Source organism: Rhamphochromis sp. 'chilingali' (genome assembly GCF_963969265.1).
Source record: "Rhamphochromis sp. 'chilingali' genome assembly, chromosome: 3".
NCBI lineage: Eukaryota > Metazoa > Chordata > Actinopteri > Cichliformes > Cichlidae > Rhamphochromis > Rhamphochromis sp. 'chilingali'.
The window spans coordinates 29,214,551-29,225,553 of NC_137931.1; the positions used below are offsets into that span (position 1 = coordinate 29,214,551).

At 39.1% G+C, this 11,003-nt stretch overlaps 1 protein-coding gene across 2 annotated transcripts; it reads right to left on the reverse strand.

Annotated features, from left to right (window-relative positions):
* Positions 1–576: 576 nt before the first annotated feature.
* On the reverse strand, positions 577–10,663 carry LOC308394521 (uncharacterized protein). 2 transcript variants are annotated; one of them, XM_080878881.1, is made up of 7 exons: positions 8,386–10,663; positions 6,990–7,054; positions 6,503–6,549; positions 3,014–3,117; positions 1,877–2,618; positions 1,339–1,557; positions 577–920 (listed from the first exon to the last, which is right to left on the reverse strand). In XM_080878881.1, exons 3-7 carry the CDS (start codon positions 6,526–6,528, stop codon positions 722–724), a joined length of 1,290 nt encoding a protein of 429 aa, XP_080735007.1. In that variant the 5' UTR covers positions 6,529–6,549; positions 6,990–7,054; positions 8,386–10,663; the 3' UTR covers positions 577–721. The 2 variants fall into 2 exon arrangements, with proteins under 2 accessions (XP_080735007.1, XP_080735006.1); XM_080878880.1 differs by having other exon boundaries at positions 6,990–10,663.
* Positions 10,664–11,003: the final 340 nt, after the last annotated feature.

The following is an 11,003-nucleotide window of genomic DNA, read 5'->3' on the forward strand; positions in this document are numbered from 1 at the left end:
ATAAGCAGTTCCAGGATGATATGGACTTTGGAATATTAAACTCTCCTGGTTTTGGTCTGTATTGATCGACTTACAGTTTGATCCTCATACTGTAATATAGTCTTCATGTCAACTGTGTTTTTGTTCTTATACAAAAAGGTTTGTTTAAAGAAATTGACTAGATATCTGTTGGGCCAAGGCCTTTGTTTTAGTTACAATGCTAAAGTAAATGTCTGTGATTTGAAATGATTACTTTTAGTACCCTTAGCTTTAGAAAGAATTCCCTTTATATCTATTCTAAATGGTGAATAGTAGTATTCATAGATATTGTACATTTTACACAATTTGTATGTCAGTGCAAAGTGTAATTTGCCTTGTTAAGGTTACCAATAAATCTTATTACTTAAATGAGAGTGTTTTTTACTCCTTTATTTTATATCAACCTGTATTAATAAAGCTAATAATACCAACACGTGTCTTGCATTTAAGGTGGAGGTTAAGAGAGTCTTCACAATATCATCTGTTAGGAGAAATAATTTATTTGATCGCACTGTCACAACTGATATTCTTATTTGGAAAAACACAAAGGCAATTTTTTTAAGTGACTATAAACTGATGAACTATAATTGTGTTCTACTTGAAGCAAAAAACATTTTTTTTAGCCTTAACAAAAGTGCAGGTGGTGCATTACTATAACCACAAAGTGGAATCCACAGTTCTGGGATGTGTGGGAACCTTGGCATTACAACCCAGCAAGCCTTTTTAGTCTGATGTAGTTCTCCACACAAGATTCCAATGTCTGTGATGAACTGAAGCCACTGTTTAGTCCTTCAAAATATTCCTGTAGGTGAGGGTCTCCACAGAAATCGGGAGTTGAACTCATCCTGAACTGGCTCAGCTCTTGATGTCCAACTGCAAGGCCACAGTCGCGTCCACCAAACCTAAAAGTTTGTACAAGGAAAATCTTTACTATTAAAATACTAAGAAAACGCAACAACATCCTTGTAGAAAAAAAGTAGACCTATTTAGTCCAAATTTTTGGTGGTACAAACACTGTGGTGTCTGTTTTTTATGACCATACAGTAAAAGAAGACTATATGATCAAGTGCATAGATCAGTGCGCCCCAGGGTGGCTGTGGCTACAATGTAGCTTGCCATCACCAGTGTGTGAATGGGTGGATGACTGGTTGTGTAAAGCGCTTTGGGGTCCTTAGGGACTAGAAAAGCGCTATATAAATACAGGACATTTACCGTTTATAGATTAAAAGGTGCTAAAAAAAAAAAAAGTCATTTTTCTGATTTCTACTTAAATTAAAGAATTTTGATTTTTCACATTTTTAATTGACAAGTGATACAAACCTATGAGGCAGGTAATACATCACATCCGGTTTACCAGATGGACAGCGTGACTGGCTAACTGGACGGATCAGGTGCGTGTTCCACTTTCTTTTGCATTCATCCAGATCCCTCTGAAGCACAGCCATGAAAATGAAGCGCACCAAGCACATGTGTTCATGACTACCATTAAAGAGGTGCATTTCCTTCATGTCACTCAAAAGGTCCATCCAGAACTGTGTTCTAAAAAAGACAAAAACATACCATCAGTTCACAAATCACCAGCCTTCAAAGCCTCACTATTTCTTACATTTATGAAATTGTTTCTTGAGTTGACGTAAAGTGCGTGCATTTCGGATTTCTATTCATCTCTCTTTCTTTATTGACTATTACAGTTTATATTTTCTATCTTATACTTGTATGTAACATAATGGCTACACATTGAAGCTATAAAGGAAAGGTGGTGTAATACACATCAAGGCTTCTGCATCACAGACTATATATTACAGCCACACTTTTATCTGCTTAATATAGTTGTTTCTTGAAAATTTTTAAAACCTACCGCTGTTTTCTGAAGTACGACCACCAGCTTTCAATTCTTTGATTTGTTATTGAAGATCCATACATATGACTGGCAGCTCCTGCAAAAAAATCCTGATGAGATGACCGTAAGGCACAATGCATTGCTGCCATCGTCCCATTTTCAGTGCCGCAGTCTGTGCGAAGTCGCACTGGTATGACTCCAAACTCTGAAGCACACTGAACGTAGTGTTGAGCTATGACTTCTGGGTTGCTGTTAGTTGCTCCGCAAACCAACCATAATACCTTCCGCGAATAGCCATCAATACAACCACTGATAGTCAAACCATATGGCTTTAATTTGTCATATCCATCAACATGCCAAGTGTGGTTTGGTCCAGGTGAATCGTAAACTCTTCGTACAAACTTTTTCCTTGAGCGCTTTTGGACTCCAGATGGGTCGAGCTCTGCCATTATCACCATGACATCATGCCTTTTCACAGAAAGATGGCGTTTCTGACGCAGTGTCTGCCACATTGAACGGTATCCATAATGTTGACCAGGTCCCTTCAGCTCTTCTATTATTGCAGCACGAATCAAGGCCTGACTTGAGTAATCTTTTTTGCGGGACAGTGATAAACTTCTTAATCTACATTTAAGTGTGGTCAGACTGATCTTCTGTTTATGTTTTGAGGCCAAAATGTCCAAAGTTTCATTATAGGAGTAACCGTCTCTGAAATATTTCTGAATGAGGTCTTCGATGGAAATGTTTTCTTGAATTGATCCTTATAAACAGAAAAAAAAAAAAAAAAGATGGGAAATGGTAAAATAGATCATCAGACAAGAAATGTGCAGTTTTAAATAACAATGACATTTTAAAACCAATGTATTGTTTCATTATTAAACTAAATTAATATGTTGCTTCTTTGGGCCTCAGTAAATTCAAGACAAATAAAGTCTACAACTATAACCCTAACCTGGACGACTAAGAATCTTCACAGATATACCTTAATGGTTTAAATGATTGCAAAATAACGTGTATGCAATTTATATAACATAAAAATAATATAGTACATAAGGACTGCATTCAAATGTAAATAAACTGTAAACAGCCAAATGGCAGCTTTGTGAACTGGTTGAGACAACCTTTTTTTTAATATGTAATTTGTGAAATACTTACTGTTGTCGACAAACGCCAAAAACTCAATATGTTTGCCACATGAACCGCAGAACTTGACAACTTCTCCCACGTTATGGCCACAATATGGACAAAACATTCTTATCCTGAAAGAAACAGCATTTTTCTTTTAAAATAGAGTATTAAAACGGCAAAGGGCAGACCTAAGCTAAAGTGTATATACACAAACGCATTTCCAACACAACAGCTACGTTGCTAGCGTAAAACAGAACTTCCAAAACACAACTACCTACATAACTTAAATTACACAATTGAGAGCATATGTGTATTAGTTGTTGATTTATAGACAAACACTAATATATATTCAAATAATTAAAAAAAAAAGAAGGTTCATTTACCTTTTACTGCCACGCACCAAATCCGGTCATTAGAAACGTCATGGCTTATGTAGCCACTAGGTAACAAAAACTCAACACTGCCCCTAGCGTCCTGGAGCACTTCCGTTGTGCTTTGTATTTTGCATGTGTTTTGTATTTTGCATGTGCTTTGTATTTTGCGTGTGCTTTGTATTTTGCGTGTGTTTTGTATTTTGCATGTGCTTTGGAGTTTGCATGTGTTTTGGATTTTGCATGTGTTTTGGAGTTTGTACGTGCTTTGTCTCTAGGGGCCACCGTAGGCTGAGGTTAAAGTTACGTTTCATAACTGCATAGTTTCACAGACGTTTAATGGTTCACTGGCACATGTGTTAGACTGAACTATCATCTAAATATCATCTGTTTTTTAATAGTTATTCAACTGTATTCTAAGCACCAGCTGTCTGTTAGAATGTGATTTTTTTCTCTCTCTCTGTTGGCAGAGGTATAAAAATGCGCAGGAAAATCTTACGTGCATGGCGAACTTCACCGACGATATTTAGGGAGGAATAAACACACATCAAACATAAATGAACCATTTGCCTGTCTCCATAATTGAGAGCATTTTCTCTTCCTATGTCAACACTCTCTCTCTCTCTCTCTCTTTTTTTTTTTTGGCTTTTTCGGTCATGTTATGTTTACCTGTCAAAGGCTTGTTACAAACTATGAAACACATCGTGCAGACTTCTGGATGTTAGAAGAAAACTAATACTGCTCATGAATGAGACTAAAGGCAGGAAGGTGTCCTTTAAAACTAAACATGTTAATAGGACCTCCCTATTTATATCATAGTTTATGATATAGCACGTGTATTTCAGTAATAGCCTGCTGATTTCAGTGTGGTGAACAGTCGCACAGCTCACGTAGGCGATATCTGTGATACTCCTTAGCTATAATTTATCCAAGTTAACTTCAGTTAACCTTTCAGACAGTTCTTTTGCAATGAAAAACATAAACACCCATGCTGCCGGTAGGTTTTCTCAGTGCCAGCTGTTAACATTATAGCCGCTTATGCAGTAACCATGGTAACCACGGACTCTGAGCGGCTGGATCGACGGAGGTCAGACAACAATTTTACATGTATGATATTAAAACAGGACACAGCCACTATACGTGCTGGCCTCATATCAAATGTGAAGGCAGACTGAGTCTATGTTTGACGTTTTTTATATCTAATCTTCCTTTTCAAACATTTAAACAGCAGCGAGTCTGCAGCTGAGGGAATACAAACTCAAATTGTCGGAACAGGTTTGCTTGTTTCTTGGATTCATTTGGTGATTTATTAAATCTATAACTGTTATTCTAATATGCTGCTGAGTCTCTTACACTTTTCTTTATGCTGTATATTTTCATGTCTCTGGAATAGTTGGCAGTTAGATAGTCAGCTGGGAAACTCTGTGTTAACTCATGGAGCTGAGGATATCGTGGATATGCTGACCTCGCTCCGTGGTGTACAGGGCCGTTTACCCTCATGATTAATATTCACAATAAAAATATTAGCCGAACATCATGAAGTCTGTATGTGTTTCATAGTGTCGAACAACCTTTGTACAGTTAAAGCCAGCAGTTACTACATGACAGAAACACCAACGTTATCTCTTTTATGCGTTTATACACAGGTCACGCTGATTACTGAACAAAAACCCAAAGATCAGATGTTAAACAGATTTATTTGCTCTCTCTCCTCCTTAAACATTTTTTAATGTTAGTTATAATTCAGAATTGGCGACTGAAACACGTAGGACACATAAGAACTTCAGGAAATAAAACACCGATAAATATAACCTCAGTAAAAGAAGTCAGCGGGGGTTACTACAGCTGTGTACCGGGGCCTGCGCTTTGTCGGTGGGATTGCTTGCGAGGCGAGCGGGTCTATCCCAAGCTTTGCCGTGAGACTGGGACGACATCTCCGAAATCATCGAAGCACTTTTGCAAAGAGGCTGTATCTTGACAAACCGACCAGACACATGAAGATTAAACCACTACATTCTCGGCTAAAAAAATATTAAAACGGTATTTTGTGACACACAAACAGGGTTTTTCAAAGTTCAGTTTTGTTAGCTTCCACATGCCGGTTGTTGTGTGCTAGAAACAATGGCCACCAGGCCAAAGCAATGGTTTTGACTCGATCAGCGTTAACCCCGCCCCCTGAGTTTGATGGGTGAGGCTGACAGATAAAATTATTTCATGATGAGAGCCAGGCGCCAGGACTGCCAAAATGAAATAAATAAATATATCATTAAATAATTAATTAAATTTGTCAATAAGTAATTAAATGTGTCAATAATTAATTAAAATGTGAAATACATAAATAATTAATTAAATGTGTCAATAATTAATTAATTACATGTGTCATAACTATTTATTTATTTAATTAATTCCAATTTTAATTAATTATTGACACATTTAATTAATTATTTAATGGTGTATTTAATTAATTCATTATGGCAGTCCTGGCATTCCATAGTGTGTACACCTGTGAGCATGGACACGCTTGTTTTTTTAAAAGGTTCCTTCATGTAATGATCTGCTAGAGGGTGTGGGGGGGCCACTGCCCCGTCCTCCAGGGCATGAAGCAGGTATGGAGGAGATCAAAACTCCAGACATCCAGAGGCCCCCAGAACACAAGAGACCAAGGAAGACCAACAGAGGGGCAGCCGTGCCACTGTCCCAGAAAGAGCTGAGGAGAGTCCCAGATGAGGGCTCACTCAGCAGCCGCGGAGCAGAAGCCGGGGGGGGGGGGGGGGGTGGCCAAGAGGGTGGCATCCTAATGTGATTGGTCACTGCGATGGACACTTCAGGTTGCTGCTAAACTGAGTTACACTGTGGCAGCAATAGAAACGCTGTTTTAAACTGTATTTGTTTACAATTTGAAAAATAAAATTTGCCGAATGAATTATCAGAAGTTATTGTTTGTTGTGCATTAGTGGAAATACTGACAACTGTCACTGGATTATAGAATGTTGAAGAAATATTTTAAACCAGAGCAAACACAATCCAGCTGCAGTTATTGATCCATCATCTGTTCATTGATTGACACTTTGATCATGAGTCCTGACATCAGAGATGTGAATGAGTGATGCTTTGTTTTCATGAATCACATTAAAAGCACACTTACACTTCCTCAGACCTGGTCTCAACCATCGGACTCCAGCAGGCTCCACCCTGAAAGGAGGAGGGGGGTCAGACCAGCACAGTCTCTTTCGGCATGCAGTGTTGGGAAGGTTACTTTTAAAATGTATTCCATTACAGAATACAGAATACATGCCCCAATATGTATTCTGTAACGTATTCCGTTACGTTACTCAATGACAGTAACGTATTCTGAATACTTTGGATTACTTAATATATTATCTTGCTTGAAATATTTTAAACCAGAGGATTCAAAGGCATGTCCTCAAGCATCTGCTCTGCTGTCTCATTAATCTGTTGGACAGTATCACATCACTTCTGGGATGGGAAGCATGCATCAATCCTAAGAAAAAGGTCAAACTGTTTCTTAGTCTATTGATTAAACTTAATTTTATAAAATGTGTTTATGTTGCTGCCAGTGAGTTTCACTCAGTGAAACAGCTGTACACATCTGGCTGCAGAGGTTCACTCACTGTGAGTTCAGGCTTCACTGTAACAGTTCGTCCAGATGATATTTCAGGTTAGCTGAGCAGACAGTCTGTGAGGTGGACAGGAGAGAAGGATGTGACACACAGTCTTTGGTAAGGAGCTGAATGGTCTGAAATAGTGTATCATAAATATAGTTCAGGTTGTTGCTATCATGCTGAGTAAATGTACACAAGATGCTTGTAGCTGCTGCGTGCTAGGCGTTCTACGTTTTTATGCTTTGTGGTTATTTCTGTGCTGCTAACAACTGACTTTACTTCAGTTGTCTGATGTAGATCCATCACTCTGGGCCTGGACCTGCAGACCACAGGGAAACATCACACATCTACCTGCTGTCTGTTTCACTGCTCAAATATATTTTTTGTACTGTCTTCTTGAAATTCTTTCAATTTTTTGTTTGCAATCATACACACGATGCAGTCATTGACCTACACTGATTCACTTTTCACTGGAAGCTTCATTCCATAAATATTCAGTCAATTTAACACATTGGAACAAATTTTAAACATTTCAGCTGAGACAGATGAACATCATGTGACTATTTCATCAAGTGTGTTGCTTTCAATGACCATGTTCCTGTTAAATACAGTTACAGTGTCATTTGAAGAACTTCTTAGTCATCATTACTGCTGTTTGAGTGTGTGCTCATTACTGTTATCTCTTTAGTACTTTTTGAATTTAAGGTACATTTTGGAAGAATCAGTTTTATTAAAGCTTTTTCTGTATTGTGTGTTGTACATTCCACATTTTATCTACAAATCTGATCCTTGGAAAAATCCAGGAGAAAACATGAAACCAAAGGAGAAAGAAGAGGCAATTCCTCCATATTATCTTTTTTTTTTCTTTTTTGTGCCCCGTTTGGATCTTTAGCCATCAGAATTGTTGTCTTAAGGCCAAGAAAGATGCCAAGTGGATTTATTTTACCAAGTGAATCATCATGGCCTTGCCATATTGGTCCATTTGATTGACCTTTATTATAATTATGTATTTATTTTATTTTCGGTTGCTACAAATGGGACAGACATGACTGGGGGATAGGACAGGGAGAAAGAATGAAAGAGAGAGGGAGAGAAAGAAAACCAGAGGGGAGAAGAGACGGTGAGAAAGGGGGGGAAGAAAGAAAAAAAAACAAAAAAAAAAAAACACCTGGATCACCTGTATGGAGAAAAAAAAACAGAAGAGAAAGCAAACAAAAAAAAGAGCAACATAATAAATACAGCACCATCACAATAAACTAGCTAGCAGTAGATATCAGTAGATACTAAATATTAAACGATATTGTGCAGCACGCAAGATAGACAGCACACAATGTGCTTTGAGGTAGCAGCCAAGAAAGGTGTAGTCCGCGTCTGTGAACACCCGTGTGTACACCTGTGTGCATACCTGTGTGGATCAGCATGCTTGTATTCCAAAGGTTTCTCCATGTAACGATCTGCTAGAGAGTGTAGGGAGCCATAGCCCCGTCCCCAGGGCATGAAGCAGGTATCGAGGAGATCCAGGCCCCAGATATCCAGAGGCCCCAGAGTACGAGGACCCGAGGAGGACCACCAAAAGGGGGGGGAACCGTGCCACCCTCCTGGGAAGAGCTGAGTAGAGCCCCAAACGAGAGGTCACCCAGCAGCTATGGAGCAGAGGCCAGAGGGGGTTGCAGTGGCGTGCCCGCAGGCTCTGCCGGCAGCCAGCTGTGCCAGAGAGGACCGAGCTTCAGACCCAGAGGCCTGAGGGCACCCCTCCATATTATCAGCATTTGCTCTTGTGCACCATCTCTGTCGTTACTTAGGTCACAACCAATCACTTCATGGTGGTTTTAGCTCAGGAGGTAGAGCAGGTCATTTACTGGTTGTAAGGTTGATGGTTTGATTCCTAGTCTGCATGCCAAATGTCCTTGGGCAAAATATTTACTTTACATTGCTCTCTGATGCATCCATCAGGGTGGGAATGTTAGTTAGTAAGTACGGTACTTAAAAATCATAGAAGGATGTGGCATGCTGTATTAAGTGCTTTGAGTACTCCAGAAGAGTAGAAAAGTGCTATATGAAAATCAGTCTCTGTATCTCTTCCAGTTGTGTTCCTAGTCTGTTTTGTTCGGTGCAGCAGATTCAGCTTTCAAACTTACAGCCTTTATAAGGGCACCTGACTTTATGTTGTACTTTGAAGTGTGCAGTACACAGGTGGGTACAACAGACAGTCTCCGAACAAGAACAGCAAACCCACATGACATACAGCAAAACAGAACTGGCGTATCTGTAAACAAGGAAATACTTTGGTTGCTGCAAAAATCCAATGTTTTAGCCTGTAATGCTTAAATAGCTGCCCTCTTTTGAAAGTTAACAGGGCAATACTTCCACTTCCAAGGCATCTCTTCCTGGGATTTGAAATACAACAAAGAAAAAGCAAATAAGAACAAAGAAGATTCAGTCATAGCAGCACTATATCTATACCTTGGATTTAATCTGGATCAGAGACCTGCTTCAGACTGAGTAATGTGAAGGCCATAGACATGTTTAGCTTTTCCTTTCTGATTAGCTGAGTAATGTTACACTATGGTAATGAATGTGACTGAGCAACTTGGACATTTAAGCCTAAAATGACATCACTTTGACATGCATAACAGCCACACATTGTGATGTTAGGGAACTGATAGTTTAATTGGAACAGTCCAAAAGCCTGTCAGTGAGGCAGGATGGCTACATGGCAGCACTGGCTCTTTTTACCAGGCAAATTACCATAGTGACTGATGTCAATCACATCAGCTGGTCATGAACATGTAAGTGGACCTTGCTGAGTTGAAGATGTTGTGGAGCAGGGAAATTATTTTACTGCTATTGTTAAATAATTGTCATCATTACCATTGCATTAATAATATAATCTGGAGTTTATATTGCATTCAGGGGTTGAACAGTGTGTGTCTTTCAGAAAGGCTAAAAGTAACAGGACAGGAAACAGGCTTGGAGAGTTTTGCAGAAGTGGAAGTTATTTTGAGCAGCAGGCTAAGACGAGGCTTTAACAATGTAACAGATAGCTTTAAGAAGGCCTTAAGCAGTTATGACTATTTTATACACAATGCATATCTGTGCTTATTTGAGTTGATGTTCAGGTTCATTAATGGTCTTAAGCTTCATCTAGTGAGAGTGTCTAGATGATCCATGCTGAGGGAAAACTAGAACATAGAAGGAATTGCAGTACATGCTTACACAACAGTTCATTTTAATATCTTTTATATGTTCATATTCTTGTATTAAGCTTTTAGTAGGGGTTCTTGATTAAAACATTTATTTAGTAGAAGACATACACATAGTCTCAGTGAGCCTCTGGTCTGGTGAAAGGTCAGAAGTGCAACAGGTGAATTGAGAAAGAGCATGTGAGGTCGTGACACACACACATGAGTTAAATTTATTTAGAGGAGAGATTAGTCATGTCTGGTTGTAACTGCAAAAGTGTCTCGGTAAAAGAGGAACCGTCCTTGTTGTCTCGGCAAGAAAGAGGAACAATTCACTTTAAGACAAGAACGGAAAGTACCAGCCATGAAAATAGAAGATGATTTTCTGGGTGAAAAGTCATTTTGGTGTTGATCTGATCTATGTATAAAATGTATCTGTGACGCATGAAGGGGCGTCAGTAAATCAAACCCTGATGCTATAAAATATTTGTTCATGCTTTGATTAAGTCGAGGACTACTGGCTGTCTGCGTACAGAGTTGTCTTCCCACGCGTGTATTCATTAAAATCATTGTTTGACCAAGAGCTTCTGGACCAAGGGTGGTTTGTACTCTCCCTCCTCAATTTTGAACCTTAACATTTGGGGGCTCGTCCGGTGGTTGAGGAGGGAGAATTGGAGGTGTAGATGGAGAAATTTGGTCTTAGGTGGTCTGACGGGCAGACATGAATTCCAGTGGTCGAAGTGAGTGGGCATAAGCCGGCTTATCCAAAAGGTAAGGCACTACCTGTTGAATTATTTCCAAAGTGTGCCAAATTGGACATGATAAAATTTAAGTCTACTCA

Excerpts from the sequence above, each read along its gene's own strand:
- LOC308394521 (XM_080878881.1), bottom strand. The coding sequence starts at position 6,528 with ATGGTTGAGACCAGGTCTGAGGAAGT. Across the intron at positions 3,118-6,502 it reads GAGACCAGGTCTGAGGAAGT|GATAAGAATGTTTTGTCCAT; the intron begins GTAAGTGTGCTT and ends TGTTTCTTTCAG. Across the intron at positions 2,619-3,013 it reads TTTGGCGTTTGTCGACAACA|GATCAATTCAAGAAAACATT; the intron begins GTAAGTATTTCA and ends TCTGTTTATAAG.